This window comes from Mobula birostris, chromosome 1, assembly GCF_030028105.1.
Source record: "Mobula birostris isolate sMobBir1 chromosome 1, sMobBir1.hap1, whole genome shotgun sequence".
In the NCBI taxonomy this organism is placed as follows: Eukaryota; Metazoa; Chordata; class Chondrichthyes; order Myliobatiformes; family Myliobatidae; genus Mobula; species Mobula birostris.
In genome coordinates, this window is record NC_092370.1 from 2,910,577 (window position 1) to 2,931,894 (window position 21,318).

Sequence of the window (21,318 nt, forward strand, 5' to 3'; positions counted from 1 at the left end):
AGGGGTGAAGGGATTGAGAAGAAGATCTACACCTACACAGAGCACGGAGTATTCGCGAAGAAAAGCATCACCCTTCATCAGTGACCTCCCCCACACCACACAGGTCATGCTCTCTCATCACTGCCGCCATCAGGAAGGAGGTACAGGAGCCTCAGGACTCTCACCACCAGGCCCAGGAACAGTTATTACCCCTCAAACATCAGGCTCCTGAACCAAAGGGGATAACTTCACTCAACCTCACTTGCCCCATCATTGAACGTTCTCACAACATATGGAGTCACTTTCAAGGATTCTTCATCTTATGTTCTCAATATTCAACATTAATTGATTTATTTTCTCTGTCTCTGTTTCACATTGATTGTTTGTTTGTACTGTTGGGTGCAGTCTTTCATTGATTCGACTGTGTTAGATTTACTGAGTATGCCCACAAGAAAATGTTTGTATAAATAGACATATATGTACTTTCAACTTTGAATCACCTCAAAATTATCCACAAATACAATGAACCAATCTGGCGCATTAACAAGAGCTGTGCAAAAGACACATAATGAGGCAGTGATACTTCATCAATGGGCTACATAATTTATTCAGTAGTTTATGTTCCCCATTTCCAATTAAAACATGTCTGTTAAACAGTAAAAACCATAGCACTTAAATTAACTGACCTTACAAATTACCATATCAACCACAATGAAAAATCAGCAGGACGGCAGTGAAGGAACCAGAGAACGGGCAGGCACTTAATAGGCTCATGAAAACCTGTACCTCTTGGTTTGAAATGTCCTAGTCCAAAACTGTCATTTCCTAGCAAATTAAAAAAGAAATTAATACAGTGGATTGCGCTTAATTGGGCCATCGGTTAATTGGGACAGCCACTTACTTGGATCAACTCTTAAAGAACAAAAATTAATTGTGGAAATTGCTGGGATTGCCTTCGTTATCTGGGACACTATGCTGCTTAATTGAGACAGGAAACTCATGTCAAACAGTTTCTACAAGCTTTAGTTGTGTGTGACACTGCACCATGTTTAGAGTGAACAGTCTTTAAATAACCTCAGTTGCATGTCAGTTGTCTGTGTTCAAGAACTAGTGATTTTGGTCACTGATAGTTGTCAAGAAATAAGCAGTAAGACAATACAAAACCGTTTTGCTCACTGCAGTTTCAAGCATTCAGATCTGGAGATGCCAGAGAGAGCCGGGAGTTGAAATGAAACAATTTCACTAGTTCAACAAGGACTACAGAGTTTCAACAATCATCTTGAATGTTAGAATGAAAATGAAGATTTGGTGGATGCAAACATTGAAAGCAAAGTTTTCTTTTTAGCCGAAGTTTCATTGAAATAGTTTAAAAATATACTTAAAAAGAGACATATTGAGTAGCAGGTTATGTATTTAAATGAAATCAAGGGAAAAAAGTAGAGTCGACGGTTTTGAAAGCAATAGATGAAGGCTGTCCATTATCTACACCAAAGACCTGCCAAAGGGTATTGGCCCAAAACGTCAACTCTACTTTTTTCCAGAGATGCTGCCTGATTCGCTGAGTTCCTCCAGCATTTTTTGCGTGTTACTAGCTGTCTGTACTGATCTAGTTCATTTACAGCCAATCAAAAGAGCACAGCAGTGTACCCTAGATGAAATCCTCCATCGAAAACCATTACGAACTAATACACAGTTTTATCATAATGTAGTAGTATTGGTAGTGTTTGAATTTGTTCTGTGTTTCATTTAAGTACATAACTTGCTACTCAGTATGTCTCTTTTTTGATACGTTTTTTAACTATTTCCATGAAACTTCAGCTAACTGGGGCAGACACTTAATTTGAACAAAATGTACTGGTCCCAACGTGTCCCAATTAACCGGAATACACTGTACCAAGATAAAGTTAACATACATCTGTGGTTGCAGTCATATATTGCAGCTGAAGTCACTAGTCTTTGGATCTGTTCAGATTTATATCAGATCTTATATACAGGAGATCTGCTATCACACACGGGCACAATTTTACAGAAGGTTGCCAAAAATAAATTGTGTACTCTGTTTTCCAGGATATTCATTTGCTAGATGCTTATCAAGCACAGTTTAAAATAAACCTCATAATACTACTATTCGATACAAAGTAGAGATCCCTGTAAATATAGTTCCTGTAGCAGAAATTACATTTACACATATTTGTATTATTTGAAGACACATTGCACCATGAAAACTTTAGAAAGGCATTTTAACAGATCAGAAAAAGATAAATTAAGGATCATTTTTACCTGCAAGATCAATTTTAGATGCATTAGGACTAAATTAAAGAACTCTGATAGAAAACGTAAGAAAACAGAAGTATCTTTCATACTTTTCATTCTGTTTGCAGATGTTTTTTAATATTTATTTCTTCAAACCCAGCGAGTGGATGCTAAGCCACGATTCACTGTCAAAATCTTAAGCGTTAAGAGTAGATTGGATGGCATTTTGTTTTAAAAGAATACAGGAGAATGTTTTAAATATAACAGGGCTTGTTATAGGAAAGTCTGCACAACTTTTCGTTAAGAAAAGGTGTTCATTATCTCTATGCAAAAAGCTTTAATTAATACAGTTCAGTGATCTCCCAAATAGAGACCCTTTGAAGGCTTATGCATAAAATTCCTTGGTTGGTGCCTTTTGATAGGCTGCGGTGGGTGGTTTTCTTTCTCCAAGGTCATAACTACCTTCATCCTTCTTCCTCATGCGGTATACCAGCAACAAGATGAGGAAGATGGCGAACAAAAAGCCAATGACGCCTCCAGCAATGACAGCTACAAGAAAGAGAGCACAGCAGTGTGAAAATCTTTGCAGAAACAGACAATTAACTGCACTTGAGTTCAAGTTCGAATTTAATTGTCGTTCAAACATACAGCTAAGCGAATCAGTGTCCCTCAGGGCCAAGGTGTAAAGCACAGAACCAACAGTCACACAGAGCACATGCAGCACATATAATTACAATAGCAGAAAAAAGTACAATCACAGAAAAAAAATGTCTCTATTTATTGAGAACAAGCCTTCCGGCCCTCAAGCCACGCCACCCAGTAATCCTCCAATTTGTTCCTAGCATTAAGACCATAAGACCACAAGACAAACGAACAGAATTAGGCCATTCAGCCCATCAAGTCCAGTCACTATTTCATCATGGCTGATCCCAGATCCCATTCAACCCCATACACCTGCTCTCTCACCATATCCCTTGATGTCCTGACCAATCAGGAATCTATAAACTTCCACCTTAAACATACTCACGGATTTCACCTCTGCCACAAAGCATTCCACAGATTCACCACTCTTTAGCTAAAAAAAATCCCTCCTTACTTCTGTTCTAAAATGTTGCCCCTCAATTTTGAGGCTGTGCCCTCTAGTTCTGGATACCCCCACCATAGGAAACATCCTCCCCACATCCACCCTGTCTAGTCCTTTCAAAATTCAGTCGATTTCAATTAGATCCTCACACATTCTTCTAAATTCCACTGAGATGAGTACAGGCCCAAAGCTGCCAAACACTTCTCATATGTTAACCCTTTCATTCCCAGAATGCAATTCAACCTGAAATTTGACAGGGAGAAAGTAAAGTCTTACGTAGCAGTATTTCAGTAGAGCAAAGGAAATTATAGTGGTATGAGAGAGGAGTTGGACAAAGTAAATTGGAAGGAGATGCTGACAGGGATGACAGCAGAGCAGCAATGGTGTGAGTTTCTGGGAAAAATGAGGAAACTGCAGGATATATTTAAAAAAAAGAAATGTTCAAATTGCAAAATAGCACAACTATGGCTGACAAGGGAAATCAAAGCTAATGTAAAAGCAAAAGAGAAGGCATAAAACAAAGCAAAAATTAGCAGGAAGATAGAGCATTGGGAAGCCTTTAAAAACCAACAGAGAGCAACTAAAAGAATCTTTAGGAGGGAAAAGATGAAATACGAAAACAAGCTAGCAAACAGTATCAAGCACGTAAAACATAAAAGAGAGATGAGAGTGGATGTAGGACCGCTTGAAATTAATAACAGGGGACAAGGAGATGGCATATACATTAGTGAGTATTTTGCACCAGTCTTCACTGTGGAAGACATTAGCAGCGTGCCAGACATTGAAGGGTATGACAGAAGAGAAGTGAGTGCAGTTACTATTTTAAGAAAGAAGGTGCCCAGAAAGCTGAAGGAACTAAAGGTACATAAGTCACCCAGACCAGATGAACTACACAGTAGGGTTCTGAAAGAGGTAGTGGGAGAGATTATGGAGGCATCAGTAATAATTTTTCAAAAATCATTGGACTCTGGCATGGTGCCAAAGGACTGGGAAATTGCAAATATCACTCCACTCTTTAACAAAGGGGGAAAGCAGAAGAAAGGAAATTATAAACCAGTTAGCCTGACCTCAGTGGCTGGGAAGATGTTAGATGTTAAGGATGAGGTTATGGAGTACTTGGTGACACAGAACAAGATAGGACAAAGTCATATGGTTTCCTCAAGGGAAACTCTTGCCTAACAAACCTATTGGACTTCTTTGAGGAGATTACAAGTAGGATAGATAAAGGCAGTGGTCCCCAACCTCCGGGCCGCGAAGAATGCAGCGGTGCAGCGGTGGCCGGAACGCACCCAGCACATCTTTAAGAAACAAGCCAAAATAAACAAGCTAATTATTTAGCTGCTGCCTGGCACGTAAATATCAGCCCAGATCAGAGATCTATAATATGATTAGGAATAGTCAGCATGGCTTTGTCAACAGCAGGTCATGCCTCACAAGCCTAATTGAACTTTTTGAGGATGTGACTAAACACATTGATGAAGGTAGAGCAGTAGATGTAGTGTATATGGATTTCAGCAAGGCGTTTGATAAGGTACCCCATGCAAGGCTTATTGAGAAAGTAAGGAGGCATGGGATCCAAGGGGACATTGCTTTGTGGATCCAGAACTGGCTTGCCCACAGAAGGCAAAGAGTGGTTGTAGACGGGTCATATTCTGCATGGAGGTCGGTGACCAGTGGAGTGCCTCAGGGATCTGTTCTGGGACCCCTACTCTTTGTGATTTTTATAAATGGCCTGGATGAGGAAGAGGAGGGATGAGTTAGTAAGTTTGCTGATGACACAAAGGTTGGGGGTGTTGTGGATGGTGTGGAGGGCTGTCAGAGGTTACAATGGGACATTGATAGGATGCAAAACTGGGCTGAGAAGTGGCAGATGGAGTTCAACCCAGATAAGTGTGAAGTGGTTCATTTTGGTAGGTCAAAGATGATGGCAGAATATAGTATTAATGGTAAGACTCTTTGCAGCGTGGAGGATCAGAGGGATCTTGGGGTCCGAGTCCACAGGACACTCAAAGCAGCTGCACAGGTTGACTCTGTGGTTAAGAAAGCATACAGTGTATTGGCCTTCATCAATTGTGGAATTGAATTTAGGAGCCGAGAGGTAATGTTGCAGCTATATAGGACCCTGGTCAGATCCCACTTGGAGTACTGTGCTCAGTTCTGGTCACCTCACTACAGGAAGGATGTGGAAGCCATAGGAAGGGTGCAGAGGAGATTTAGAAGGATGATGCCTGGATTGGGGAGCATGCCTTATGAAAACAGGTTGAGTGAACTCGGCCCTTTCTCCTTGGAGCGATGGAGGATGAGAGATGGCCTGATAGAGGTGTATAAGATGATGAGAGGCATTGATCGTGTGGATAGCCAGAGGCTTTTTCCCAGGGCTGAAATGGTTGTCACAAGAGGACACAGGTTTAAGGTGCTGGGGAGTAGGTACAGAGGAGATGTCAGGGGTAAGTTTTTTTACGCAGAGAGTGATGAGTGCGTGGAATGGGCTGCCAGCAACAGTGGTGGAGGCGGATACGATAGGATCTTTTAAGAGACTCCTGGATAGGTACATGGAGCTATGGGTAAGCCTAGGGACATGTTCGGCACAACTTTGTGGGCCGAAGGGCCGGTATTGTGTTGTAGGTTTTCTATGTTTCTAAGACTGCAGAAAAGGCCTAATCACAGGACAATTTACAATGAACAATTAACCTACCAACCGGTACGTCTTTGGACTGTGGGAGGAAACTGGAGCACCCAGAGGAAAGCCACGCGGTCACAGAGAGAATGTACAAACTCCTTAACGGCAGCGGTAGGAATTGAACCCAGGTCACCTGTAATGTAAGGACCAGCCCAAAGCTGTTCCTCATCAGGCTCTAGTGCAGCTACAGGCAAACACAATGCAACTCATCTTCACTGAGCGAACAGTGAAGGGCACACTGATGGGCGAGGTCAGCCCCCAACCCAGCACACGGTAATGTGTCAAAGTTCTTGCTGAGCTCCCTGTAGTCCACAGTCAACTACACTCCCTCCATTAATACATTCACACAGTGGCCATTTTACTAGACACCGCCTGTAACTAATAAGTGGCTACTGAGTGTATGTTCACAGTCTTCTGCTGCAGCCCGTCCAGTTCAAGGATCGACATGTTGTAGGTTCAGAGATGCTCTTCTGCCGCCACTGTTGCAACACCTGATTATTTGAGCTACCGTTGCCTTCCTGTCAGTCTGGCCCCTCTCCCCTGACCTCTCTCAGTCTGGCCATTCTCCGTGACCTCTCTCAGTCTGGCCCCTTTCCCCTGACCCCCCCTCAGTCTGGCCATTCTCCCCTGATCTCTCTCAGTCTGGCCATTCTCCTCTGACCCCCCTCAGTCTGGACACTCTCCGTGACCTCTCTCAGTCTGGCCCCTCTCCCCTGACCCCCCCTCAGTCTGGCCATTCTCCCCTGACCTCTCTCAGTCTGGCCATTCTCCTCTGACCCCCCTCAGTCTGGCCACTCTCCCCTGACCTCTCTCGGTCTGGCCATTCTCCCCTGACCTCTCTCAGTCTGGCCACTCTCCCCTGACCTCTCTCGGTCTGGCCATTCTCCCCTGAGACCTCTCTCGGTCTGGCCATTCTCCCCTGACCTCTCTCAGTCTGGCCATTCTCCCCTGACCTCTCTCAGTCTGGCCGTTCTCCCCTGACCTCTCTCGGTCTGGCCACTCTCCCCTGACCTCTCTCAGTCTGGCCATTCTCCTCTGACCCCCCTCAGTCTGGCCATTCTCCCTGACCTCTCTCAGTCTGGCCACTCTCCCCTCACCTCTCTCAGTCTGGCCGTTCTCCCCTGACCTCTCTCAGTCTGGCCATTCTCCTCTGACCTCTCTCAGTCTGGCCATTCTCCTCCGACCTCTCTCAGTCTGACCATTCTCCCCTGACCTCTCTCAGTCTGGCCATTCTCCTCTGACCTCTCTCAGTCTGGCCATTCTCCTCCGACCTCTCTCAGTCTGACCATTCTCCCCTGACCTCTCTCAGTCTGGCCGTTCTCCCCTGACCTCTCTGAGTCTGGCCATTCTCCACTGACCTCTCTCATTATGAGGAGTTTTCACCCAACAGAACTGCTGCTTACTGGACTTTTTTTTGTTTTTTGCACCTTTCTCAGTAAACTCTAGAAATGGTTGTGTGTGAAAATCCCAGGAGATCGGCAGATTCTGAGATACTCAAACCACCCTGCCTGGCACCAACAATCACTCCAGAGTCAAAGTCACTTAGATCACATTTCTTCCCCATTCTGATGTTTGGTCTGAACAACAACTGAAGCTCTTGACCATTTCTACATGCTTTTATGCAATGAGCTGCTGCCACCTGATTGGCTGACTGGATATTTGCATTAACGAGCAGGTGTACAGGTGGACATAATAAAGCGGCCACAGAGTGCATTTTTAACTCTGAAAAATTAGAACAGCTCTCAGAGTCATAGAACATTACAGTATAACAGCAGGCCTTTCCATGCATCTAGTTCGTGTCAAACTATTAATTCAGTCAGAATGGATCTTTAAAGAAAGAAAGCATCCTGGTTCTCAGTTTCTGCTCGCAAGGCTTCACGTGAGCCTGATCAGGGGGGCTACGCAGGTGCTATGCCTTACCCAGGAGTGACCTGCAGGCTGGCACCTTCTTTGGTAGAGACGTATCCCCACCCCACAATCTGGTCTAAGTAATAAAAGATAAAAAAAAAAATCGATCTTATTCCCTCTGTCCTTGTTGAATAAAGGAGCCACAGTTTCTGCCCTCCACTCACCTGTGCAGGTTAAATCAAAGCTCCCACTCACCTGCAAGCACTTCTGTTCTCTGGAAAAGACTTTCTGCGTGTTTTTCTGCAGAGACATCATCGCCATCGGTATTCATCGTTGGCTTTTCAATAACAAAGTCATCTCCTTTCTTTGTCTCCTCTTTAACCATGGTGGCTACAGTTGTCTGCAATTACACAAATCAAAAAGAAATTCGAAAGTGGGATTTACAGGAAACAAAGCAATTTAAAATCTACTTGCTTGAATTAAGCCTTGGTAAAATAATCCGTCACTTTGCACAATGGCTCTCTGTAAATATTGTACAAGTGGGGAGGGGACCAAGAGAATTCAAAGTCATTAGTCATAGAGCACCACAGCACAGAAAGTCCCTTCAGCCCATCTAGTCTGTTCTGATTAGTCCCACCGACCTGCATTTGTATCATCAACCTCCATACCCCTCCCAACCAAATACTTATCCAAGCTGCTTTAAAACATTGAAACCAAACCCACACCCATCACTTCCGCTGGCAGTCATTTCACACTCTCACCACCCTCAGTTCACCTTTCACCTTTAACCCATGACTTCTGGTTGTAGTCCCACCCAACCTCAGGAGAAAAAGCTCGCTTGCATTTACCCTACCTTATACCCCTCCTAATCTTGTATACCTCTATCAAATCTCCCCTCATTCTGCGAAGCTCCAGGGACTAAAGTCCGAACTATTCAACTTTTCCTGATAACACAAGTCTTCAAGACCTGGCAACATCCTTGTAGCTTTTCTCTGATCTCTTTCAATCTGACCGGCATCTTTCAGAATCAGGTTTAATATCACTGGCATATGTAATGAAATTTATTCTTATGCAGCAGCAGTATGTTGCAAAACGTAATAAAGAGTGTAAATTACAGTAAGATATACTATAAATTACACCAAGGTATAAAAAATAATTAAGTGCAAAAAAGAAGAGAAAGAAATGAAGTAATGTACATGGGTTCACTCAGAGTCTGAAGGTGGAGGGGAGGAAACCGTTCTTGAATGGTTCAGTGTGATTCTTCAGGCTCCAGTACCTCCTCTTGATGGTAGCAATGAGAAGAGGGCATGCCCTGGGTGATGAGGGTCCTTACTGAAATTTGAGAGGGAGAAGCACAAGTCACATGTAATGGGATAAAGGGAGTTACAGAGGCATGAGAGAGGAGCTTGCCCAGGTGGATTGGAGGAGGACACTGGCAGGGACGATGGCAGAGCAGAGCTGGCTGAAGTTTCTGGGAATAGTTCACAAGGTGCAGGTTAGATATGTCCCACAGAGGAAGAAATTCTCAAATGACAGGGGTAGGCAACCATGGCTGACAAGGGAAGTTAGGAACTGCATAAAAGCCAAGGAAAGGACACATAAGGTAGCAAAAGTGAGTGGGATGTAGGATGATTGGGAAGCTTTTAAAATCTATAAAAAAAGGCAACTGAAAAAGCTATAAGAAGGGAAAACATGAAATATGAGGACAAACTAACTGATAATATAAAGCAGGATACCAAAAAGTTTTTCAGTTATGTAAAGAGTAAAAGGGTGATGAGAGTTGATACTGGTCCATTGGAAAATTATGCTGGTGAGGTAGTAATGGGGACCAAGAAATGGCAGATGATCTTAATGGGTACTTTGCATCTGTCTTCACTGTGGAAGACACTGGCACTGTGTCAGAGGTCCTTGGGTGTCAGAGTGTAGGGGCGAGTGCCATTGCTATAATGAAGGAAAAAGTGCTAGGCAAACTGTAAGGTCTTAAGGTGGATAAGTCACCTGGACCAGATGGACTACATGCCAGAGTCCTGAGAGAGGTTACTGAAGAGATAACTGATGCATTGGTCATGATCTTTCAGGAATCACTTGATTTTGGCATGGTCCCAGGGGACTGGAAGATTGTAAATATCACCCCACTATATTCCTCCCTTCTTAAAAAGGGAGGAAGGCAAAAGAAAGTAAATTACAGGCTTGTTAGTCTAACCTCAGTAGTTAGACCATAAGACAAAGGAGCAGAAGTAGGCCATTCGGCCCATCGAGTCTGCTCCGCCATTTTATCATGAGCTGATCCATTTTCTCCTATTTAGTCCCACTGCCCCACCTTCTCACCATAACCTTTGATGCCCTGGCTACTCAGATACCTATCAATCTCTGCCTTAAAGACACCCAATGACTTGGCCTCCACTGCTGCCCGTGGCAACAAATTCCATAGATTCACCGCCCTCTGACTAAAAATTTTTTTCACATTTCTGTTCTGAAAGGGCGCCCTTCAGTCCTGAAGTCATGCCCTCTCGTACTAGACTCCCCCATCATGGGAAACAACTCTGCCACATCCACTCTGTCCATGCCTTTTAACATTCGAAATGTTTCTATGAGGTCTCCCCTCATTCTTCTAAACTCCAAGGAATACAGTCCAAGAGCGGAAAAACGTTCCTCATATGTTAACCCTCTCATTCCCGGAATCATTCTAGTGAATCTTCTCTGTACCCTCTCCAACGTCAGCACATCCTTCCTTAAATAAGGAGACCAAAACTGCCCACAGTACTCCAAGTGAGGTCTCACCAGCGCCTTATAGAGCCTCAACATCACATCCCTGCTCCTATACTCTATTCCTCTAGAAATGAATGCCAACATTGCATTCGCCTTCTTCACTACTGACTCAACCTGGAGGTTAACTTTAAGGATATCCTGTACGAGGACTCCCAAGTCCCATTGCATCTCAGAACTTTGAATTCTTTCCCATTTAAATAACAGTCTGCCCATTTATTTCTTCTGCCAAAGTGCATAACCATACACTTCCCAACATTGTACTTCATTTGCCACTTCTCTGCCCATTCTTCCAATCTATCCAAGTCTCTCTGCAGACTCTCTGTTTCCTCAGCACTACCGGCCCCTCCACCTATCTTCGTATCGTCAGCAAACTTAGCCACAAAACCATCTATTCCATAATCCAAATCGTTGATGTACAATGTAAAAAGAAGCGGCCCCAACACGGACCCCTGTGGAACACCACTGGTAACCGGCAGCCAACCAGAATAGGATCCCTTTATTCCCACTCTCTGTTTCTTGCCAATCAGCCAACGCTCTGTCCACGTATGTAACTTTCCCGTAATTCCATGGGCTCTTATCTTGTTAAGCAGTCTCATGTGTGGCACCTTGTCAAAGGCCTTCTGAAAATCCAAATATACAACATCCACTGCATCTCCCTTGTCTAGCCTACTGGTAATTTCCTCAAAAAATTGTAATAGGTTTGTCAGGCAGGGATTTTCCTTTAAGGAATCCATGCTGAGTTCTGCCTATCTTGTCATGTGCCTCCAGGTAGTCTGTAACCTCATCCTTGACAATCGACTCCAACAACTTCCCAACCACCGATGTCAAGCTAACAGGTCTATAATTTCCTTTTTGTTTCCTTGCCCCTTCTTAAATAGCGGAGTGACATTTGCAATCTTCCAGTCCTCCGGAACCATGCCAGAATCTATTGACTTTTGAAAGATCATCGCTAATGCCTCCGCAATCTTCACAGCTACTTCCTTCAGAACACGAGGGTGCATTCCATCTGGTCCAGGAGATTTATCGACCTTTAGCCTATTCAGCTTCCTGTGTACTTTCTCTGTCGTAATTGTGACTGCGCACACTTCTCTTCCCTGCCACCCTTGAGTGTCCGGTATACTGCTGATGTCTTCCTCAGTGAAGACTGATGCAAAATACTTGTTCAGTTCCTCTGTCATCTCCTCATCTCCCATTACAATTTCTCCAGTATCATTTTCTATCGGTCCTATATCTACTCTCACCTGTCTTTTACTCTTTATATACTTGAAAAAGCTTTTAGTATCCTCTTCAATATTATTTGCTAGTTTCCTTTCATAGTTAATCTTTTCTCTCTTAATGACCTTCTTGGTTTCCTTCTGTAAGGTTTTAAAGACTTCCCAATCCTCTGTCTTCCCACTAATTTTTGCTTCCTTGTATGCCCTCTCCTTAGCTTTAACTCTGGCTTTGACTTCTCTTGTCAACCACGGTTGCATCCTTTTTCCACTTGAAAATTTCTTCTTTTTTGGAATATACCTGTCTTGCACATTCCTCATTTCTCGCATAAACTCCAGCCACTGCTGCTCTGCCGTCTTTCCTGCCAGTGTCTCTTTCCAGTCAACTTTGGCCAGTTCCTCCCTCATGCCACTGTAGTTTCCTTTACTCCACTGAAACACCGACACATCAGATTTCGGCTTCCCTTTTTCTAATTTCACAGTGAACTCAATCATGTTATGATCACTGTCTCCTAAGAGTTCCTTCACCTCAATCTCTCCAATCACCTCTGGTTCATTACACAATACCCAATCCAGTACAGCCGATCCCCTAGTGGGCTCAACAACAAGCTGTTCTAAAAAGCCATCTCGCAGACATTCTACAAATTCTCTCTCTTGAGATCCAGTGCCGACCTGATTTTTCCAATCTATTCGCATGTTAAAATCCCTCACAATTATCATAACACTGCCCTTCTGACAAGCCTTTTCTATTTCCAGTTGTAATTTGTAGTCCACATCACTGCAGCTGTTAGGAGGCCTGTATATAACTGCCATCAGGGTCCTTTTACCCCTGCGATTTCTTCGCTCAACTCATAAAGATTCTGCACCTTCCGATCCTATATCACCTCTTTCTAGTGATTTAATATCATTTCTTACCAATAAAGCCATGCTTCCCCCTCTGCCTACCTTCCTATCCTTCCGATACACCGATACAGTTGGGAAAGTGTTGGAGTCTATTATCAAGGATGAGGTTTCCACGTACTTTGAGACAAATGATAACATAAGTCAAAGTCAGCATGGTTTCTGTAAAAGGAAATCTTGCCTGACAAATCTTTTAGAGTTCTTTGAGGAAGTAACAAGCAGGGTGGACAAAGGAGAGGCAGTGGATGTCATTTACTTGGATTTTCAGAAGGCGTCTGATAATGTGCCACACATGAGGCTGCTTAACAAGATTAAATCCTACGGTGTTACAGGAAAGATACTGGCATGGACAGAGGAATGGCTGACAGGCAGGAGGCATCCACTGGGAATAAAAGGGGCCTTTTCTGGTTGGCTGCCAGTGACTAGTGGTGTTCCTCAGGGGTCAGTATTGGAATCACTACTTTTCATATTGTTTGTCAACAATTTGGACAATGGAATTGATGGCTATGTTTCAAAGTTTGCAGCTGATACAAAGGTAGGTGGAGGGGTAGGTAGTGCTGAGGAAGCAATGTGATTGCGCAGGACTTGGACAAATTAGAAGAACGGGCAAAAAAGTGGCAGATGGAATACAGTGTTGGGAAATGTATGATGATGCATTTTGGTAAAAGGAGCAATGGTGCGGATTATTATCTAAATGGGGAGAAAATTCAAACATCAGAGGTGCAGAGGGACTGAGGAATCCCCGTGCAAGACTCCCAGAAGGTTAATTTACAGGGTAAGTCTGTGGTAATGAAGGTAAATGCAATGTTGGTATTTATTTCCAAGGGGAATAGAATATAAAAGGAAGTAGATAATGCTGAGGCTTTATAAGACACTAGGCAGGCCTCACTTGGAGTATTGTCAACAATTTGGGCCCTATATCGCAGAAGGGATGTGTTGTCATTGGAGAGAGTCCAGAGGAGGTTGGAGGATTATTCCGGGAATGAAGGGGTTAACATAGACCATAAGACCATAAGACAAAGGAGCAGAAGTAGGCCATTCGGCCCATCGAGTCTGCTCCGCCACTTTATCATGAGCTGATCCATTTTCCCCTATTTAGTCTCACTCTCCTGCCTTCTCACCATAACCTTTGATGCCCTGGCTACTCAGCTACTTATCAATCTCTGCCTTAAATACACCCAATGACTTGGCCTCCACTGCTGCCCGTGGCAACAAATCCCATAGATTCACCACTCTCTGACTAAAAAAATTTCTTCGCATTTCTGTTCTGAAAGGGTGCCCTTCAATCCTTAAGTCATGCCCTCTCGTACTAGACTCCCCCATCATGGGAAACAACTTTGTCGCATCCACTCTGTCCATGTCTTTCAACATTCGAAATGTTTCTATGAGGTCTCCCTTCATTCTTCTAAACTCCAAGAGGAGCGTTGGGTAGTTTTGGGCCTGTGCTCACTGGAATTTTAGAAGAATGTGGGGGGATCTCATTGAAACCTACTGAATGTTGAAAGGTGGAAGTGGAGAAGATGTTTCCTATGATGGGGGTATCCAGAACTAGAGGGCACAGCCTCAGAATTGAGGGGTGACCTTTTAGAACAGAGATAAGGAGGAAGTTTTTTAGCCAGAGAGCAGTGAATTTGTGGAATGCTCTGCCACAGACTGTGGTGGAGCCCAAGTTTATGCATATATTTAAAGCAGAAGTTGATCGTGTCCTGATCAGTCAGGGCATCAAAGGATATGGTGAGAAGGCAGGTGTATGGGGTTGAGTTGGATCCGGGATCAGCCATGATGGAATGGCAGAGCAGACTCGATGGGTTGAATTGCTTAATTCTGCTCCTGTGTCTTCTGGTCTTAATGATGGATGCCATCTTTTTCAGGCATTGCCTTTCAAAGATGCCTTGGATGCTGGGGAGGCTGGTGCTCATGGTGGAGCTGGCTGAGTTTGCAACTTTTTACAGCATTTTCTGATCCTGTGCGAAGGCTCCTCTGTCCAACAGTGATGCAAGCGGTTAGAATGCTCTGCATTTTCAAATGGCGCCACCTTTTGAAAATGCCCGTGATGCTGGGGAGGCCGGTGCTAGTGCAAGGTTGTTGCTGCAATGCCACTCAGCTAGCTGATCCATCTTGCTCCTGTACGTTTCCTCAGAATGGCCTGTAAACCCTACCAGAGCAAACATGCCTCCAATTCTGTCTTTAACCTCAAATGGAATTATTTTTTAATCTCTTAAGGTAGCCTTCCATAAGTCATTCCTGGACCTCTGATATAATTCTGATCACCAGTCTTGAATGTCACAGATCTAGTCCTCAGTAGACTATGACTCTCCTGGTTCATCCAAGGCTTTTGGTTTGGGTGTGTCCAGTATGTTCTTCAGGTGGACACACTAATCCACACTGGCCTTGATGAAGTTGGTGACAACTGTGGCACATTCATTCAGACTCAGAGACAAGCACCTGAACATTGTCAATCCACCAATTCAAGGCAGAGCTGTAAGCGTTCCTTCACCTCCCTTGACCATACCCTCTTGGTCCTCGCCACTAGTACTGTGATCTTTAGTCTCTGCCTGTATGCTGGGCGGCAGTAGAAATACAGCTGGGTTATCGGACTTTCCAAAGTGTGGGCAGAAAGTGTTCTTGATGGTGGTATAACAGCAGTCAAGTGCGTTGGCTCCTCTGGGTCCACAGATTTGTTGGTGGTGGTTGCTCAGAGACGCCTTCAAGCTGGCCAGGTTGAAACCCCTCGCAATGATCGGGAGGGGATCAGGGTGTGGTGTTTCTTGCCTGCTGATGACACTGCTCACCTGCTCCAGTGCCCGCCTGATGTGGGGTGGAATGTACACCGCTACCAGGATGATGGTGGAAAACTCCCTAAAATAGATGACATTTGACCCCTGGATGTTCCAGGTCAGGTGAGCAAGACTGAGACAAAACTGCCATGTTTATGCTCCATCAGATAATCATAAAGCATAGTCCATCTCCTCTGCCCCTAAAAGACTGAGCTGACTTGTCCTTGCAGAGAACTCCTATAGGCAGGTGACCATGACTGCACACAACACTCACCAACTTCAACATAACATCCCAGCTCCTGTACTGAGTAGGTTACATGTGGGCTGGAGGGCCTGCAATGTGCTGTAAATTTCGATGTTCTATAAATACTTTGATTTATGAAGGCCAATGTGCTGAGAGCATTCTTTACGACCCTATCTGCCTATGGTGCCCCTTTCAATGAATTGTGGACCTGTATTCCCAGATCCCTCTGTTCTACCACACAGTGATCAAAATTCATTGTAAAATAGTGATAAATTTTACAAAGTCAACATCAAATACACAGAACATAAGCAGCTTAAGAAAAGAAATCATCTGAAAATGTTCCTGGAATTGGAGCTGCATCGACTTACCTCTGTTTGGACCGGCTTTTTGAGCATTTTTTTCTGTGTGGTTGACTCCACTCTGGCAGTCGCTGACCTTGTGGCTTCAGCGGTGGGCCGCAGGTCTGGATTCACCTGAGCAGGCCTGAAAGTCACCACCTGTACCTCCGTATCAAAATTCCCTGCCGAAAGAGAAAATCGATCTCAAAATACATGCCAGGAATCACTGCAGGCTGTAGGCTAAGTGCTGATTGTGGTAATTATCCATTAATTAATATTAATAGCTACAGTATTCATCTTTCTGAATGTGCAAGACTCAATGGGCAAAAATGCCCTAATTCTACTACTATGAATTATGATCTTAACTGAAAACTAAAGCATACAACCATCATGTTACTGAGGAGTAAGGGCTTAAACTGATAAAGACAAATGGTACCAGATACACAGGACAGCAATAAGATGGAAAGAGCACAGAGTAAATTTATAAGATGATGCCAGGATTGGGGATCTGAGTTATGGGGACAGGTTGAATAGGTTAGGACTTTAGTCCCTGGAGAGTAGAAGATTGAAGGGAAATTTGATGAAGGTTTTGCAAAATTATGAGATGTGAAAATAATGTAAATGCAAGCAGGACTTTTCCACTGAGGTTGGGTGAGACTACAACTGGGCGTCATGGGTTAAGTGTGAAAGGTTAAATGTTTAAGGGAACATGAGAGGAAACTTCTTCACACAGAGGGTGGTGAGTTGCCTGCTGCAGGTTGTGGATGTATGTTAACAGAAGTTTGGATAAGTACAAGGATGGTAGGAGGTATGGAGGTCTATGGCTCTGGTGCAGGCTGACGGCAGTAGACAGTTTAAATGGTTCAGCACAGACTAGATGGGCCAAAGGCCTGTTTATGTGCTGTACTTTTCTATAACTCTATGACAGCCAGTGGAAGTATTTTGGAAACAGAAAATTTAATGCAAGTATTTTTTGAGCAATAGGAAGCAGCTGTTAATCAAAAAATTCAGTCAAAACATTCTTACAAGGAGTGGGACATCCAAACCCAAAGTTCCTTTGGTGATACGGCGACATGAGGACAAAACCAGGCTAAAGAGGTGACTTTACATCAGATACAGCGGAACTCTGAGTAGTGAAAATAAATTAAAGGGTCAGCACAACATTGAGGGCCAAAAGGCCTGGACTGATCTGTACTGCTCTGCTCTCAGTAGGTCCCTCCCGTACCGAATGAAGTGGTGACTGAGTTTGCTCCTGGTCTTCTCCTGCTGTAGTCCGTCCACGTCAAGGTTCGACGTGTTGTGCATTCAGAGATGCTCTTCTGCACACCACTGTTGTAACCATGGTTATTTGACCTTCCTGTCAGCTTGAACCAGTCTGACCATTCTCCTCTGACCTCTCTCATTAACAAAGTGTTTTCACCCACAGAACTGCTGCTCACTGGATGTTTCTTGTTTCTCGCACCATTCCCTGTAAACTCTAGAGACTGCTGTGTGTGAAAATCCCAGGAGATCGGCAGTTTCTGAAATACTCAAACCACCCTGTCTGGCACCAACAATCATTGAACCATCGCTAGAATACAAACTCAATATCGCAATGTTTTTGTGGCTGTCACTAGGAATTTTAATCATGTTTCTCTCGAGGCAGCAATACCGACTTTTTATCAATATGTCAGATGCCCTACATGGGACAACAGAACACTGGACCTTCTGTTTGCGAATGTAAAGGATGCAGACAGTGCCGTCCCCTTCCCCCACCTGGCAGATCTGATCCCAGCCTGGTCCCGCCAACACCCAGGTACACGCTTCCAGCGGCAGCCTGTGTCAACAAGGATTATAAGGAGATGAACTCAGAATGTTAAGGAATGTTTTGAGAGGACGGACTGGGATGTGTTATGTGAGCCACACAGGGAGGACATTAACAAAATGACTGACTATATCACAGACTATATAAAATTCGGTGAGAACACCATCTTGCCAGCCAGCACAGTACATTGCTTCCTAACACCAAAGCCTGGATCTCCAATGACCTGAAAGAAGTCTTGAATATGAAGAAGAAAGCCTTCAGGTCTGTAGATAGACAAGTAAAAATCCCTAGAAATCATAAGACACAGGAGCAGAATTAGGCCATTCAGCCCATCGAGTCTGCTCTGCCATTTCATCATGGCTGATCCCAGATCCCACTCAACCCCATACAGACACCTTCTCACCATATCCTTTGATGCCCTGACTAATCAGGAAACAATCAACTTCCGCTTTGAATATAGCCATGGATTGGCCTCCACCGCAGTCTGTGGCAGAGCATTCCACAGATTCACTACTCTCTGGCTATAAAAATTCCTCCTTATCTCTGTTCTAAAGGGTAACCCCCTCAATTATGAGGATGTGCCCTCTAGTTCTGGATATTCCAACCATAAGAAACATCCTCTCCACATCCACCCTATATAAAACTTTAAATATTCAGTAGGTTTCAATGAGATCCACACCCCCACCCCCCCCGCCCGTATTCTTCTGAATTCCAGTGAGTGCAGGCCCCAAGCTGCCAAACACTCCTCATGTTAACCCCTACATTCCCAGAATCATTCTCTGGACTCTCTCCAATGGCAACACACCCTTTCTGAGATACGGTGCACAAAGCTGTTGACAATATTCCAAGTGTGACTTGACTAGTGTCTTATAAAGGCTCGGCATTATCTCCTGATTTTATATTCTATTCCTCTTGAAATAAATGCCAACATTGTATTTGCCTTCTTTCCACAGACTCAAGCTGTAAGTTAACCTTCTGGGAGTCTTGCATGAGGACTCCTAAGTCCCTCTGCACCTCTGATGTTTGAACCTTCTCCCCATTCAGATAATAGTCTGCACCATTGTTCTTTATACCAAAATATAACACGCTCTATGTCCCCAAAGCCTTCTCCTTCCCTTCTGGTGAATGCTTGTGTTCCAAACTCCCCATTTTTGGAGTATCCTGCCTCCATGGGGATGACAACCTTCCCCCGCCTGACTGTGACGGCAGGTCAGGCTGGGAGCCAGCTGCAGAGACTACATCAAGGCAAGGCTGCTGGCCTGGACAGTATCCGCCCCAGGGGACCAAAGGCCTGTGTGAGCCGGCTGGCTGGTATTTTGCAGCATCTTTACAATCTGAGTCTGAGTCAGGAAAAAATACTGGTGCTGTGGAAAACTTCCTGCTTGGTTCCTGTACCCAAGAAGGTGACGCCATCTTAACTTAATAACCATAGATCGATTGCCCTCACACCTCATGTGGTGAAGGTGCTGGAGAGGCTGGTCCTGACTTACCCTGGACCGCAGGTGAGATCTTCATTGGACCCTCTACAGTCTGCCTACCAACCTCATGTGGGAGTGATGATGCCATCGCCTACCTGCAGCAGAGCGCTCACTCCCATCTGGATGATGCTGGTGGCACTGTGAGAATCACATTTTTAGATTTCTCCAGTGCGTTCAGTACAATACAGCCACTTCTTCTCAGCAAGAAGCTGCAAAGGATGGGCATAGACAAATCGACTATCTCCTGGAGTACTGACTACCTGACAGACAGACCCCGGTTTGTACGGCTGGGTAGTTCTCTGTCTGAGGTGGAGGTGAGTGGCACTGGAGCCCCACAAGGGACTGTCCTGTCTCCGTTTCTGTTCACATTGAACACCTCAGACTTTCGTACAAATCCGAGTCTGTCACTTGCAGAAGTTCTCTGATGACTCTGCGGTGGTTGGGTGTATCAGAGATGGGCGGGAGTCGGAGTACAGAGGACTGGTGAACAGTTTGTGGAGAGGTGCAGGAGGAATCACCTGCTCCTGAATGTGGCCAAAACCAGGGAGCTGGTGATTGATTTTAGGAGGAAAAAGGCCTCTGACGAATCCTGTATACACTCTGGGAGAAGTTTGGGGGGAGTGGGGTGGAGGAGTACAAATACTTGTGTGTCACCTCGACAACAGGCTTGACTGGAAAACCAGCACCAAGGCTGTTTACGAGAAGGGGATGAACAGACTCTATTTGCTAAGGAAGCTGAGATCCTTCAGTGTGTGCAGCAGGATGTTGGAGATCTTTTACCAGTCTGTTGTAGTGAGTGCAGTCTTCTTTGCAGCTTTATGTTGGGGGAGCAGCATCGGTGCTGGTGATGCAAAACGACTAAATAAACTCATCTAAAAGGCTGGGTCCGTCCTTGGCTACAACCGGACTCTTCAGAGTTAGTGGTGGAGAGGAGGTCACTAAACAAACTGTTATCCATTCTGGACAATCTGTCACACCCTCTCCATGACCTACTGAATAAACAGCAGAGCAGCCTTCCAAACAGAATCATTCAGCACCACTGTCACAAGGATCGTTACAGAAAACCTTTCCTACCAAATGCAATACAACAGTTCATCTCTGTGCGACAGGAGAACACACATCATAGTACAATAGTCTCTGCTTTATATTTTGTACATTATTATTGCACATTGGTAAATTATCATTGTGTATATTGTTATTCTGTACTTTATTATTAGTTAAGTCTGCACACTGCTCAGTGTGTTTTTAAATGTTGCTACTGTAATGAAATAATTTCCCACTCGGAATCAATAAAGTATTTATACCGTCAAAGATCCCATTTCTTCCCCATTCTGACGTTTGGTCTGAATAACAACTGAACCTCTTGACCACGTCTGTATATGCAATGAGTTGGCCCCCATCACCCAGGACATGCCCTCTTCTCATTGCTGCCATCAGGGAGGAGGTACAGGAGCCTGAAGACACACACTCAGTGATTTAGGAACAGCTTCTTCCCCTCTGCCATCAGAATTCTGAATGAACACTGAACCCATGAATGAGAATCAGGTTTAAAGTATCAAATTTCACAACAAATGACTGTGATATGAAACCTGATTCTAAATCCAAAGCAGTATGATACTGACACTGTGATGTCCGGGGACCAGCAACAACCATTGGATGGGTTACACGTTAAAATCGAGAAGATTTCAGAGGATTAACATCTTTGAAATCACTAAGCCCAAACATCTCTGGCTGTTAAAGGACACCTGGAAGGAACTGCAGACACTCAAAGCACATTTATTAAAGGTCCCTAGCTTCAGGATTGGTGTCTCAGGACTGGAGAAGTGTGTGCTGTACATCTCAAAGTTCAAAGTAAATTGATTACCAAAGTGCATATACGACCCTGAGATTCACTTTCTTGCGGTAAAGACAAAGAAATGCAATTCTATCATTGACAAACTACACACATCAAAG

The 21,318-nt window shown here is 44.3% G+C and overlaps 1 protein-coding gene across 1 annotated transcript in view; it reads right to left on the bottom strand.

Moving 5' to 3' along the window:
* Nucleotides 1–559: 559 nt before the first annotated feature.
* The window catches only part of sdc2 (syndecan 2), a 166,279-nt gene continuing 145,520 nt past the window's right edge, over nt 560–21,318 (bottom strand). The window contains exons 4-6 of the mRNA XM_072273009.1: nt 16,114–16,265; nt 8,100–8,244; nt 560–2,781 (exon numbers count right to left, since the gene is read on the bottom strand). Of these exons, the coding sequence (XP_072129110.1) occupies nt 2,618–2,781; nt 8,100–8,244; nt 16,114–16,265 (461 nt within the window). The 3' untranslated portion in view covers nt 560–2,617. The remainder of the gene's footprint in view (nt 2,782–8,099; nt 8,245–16,113; nt 16,266–21,318) is intronic.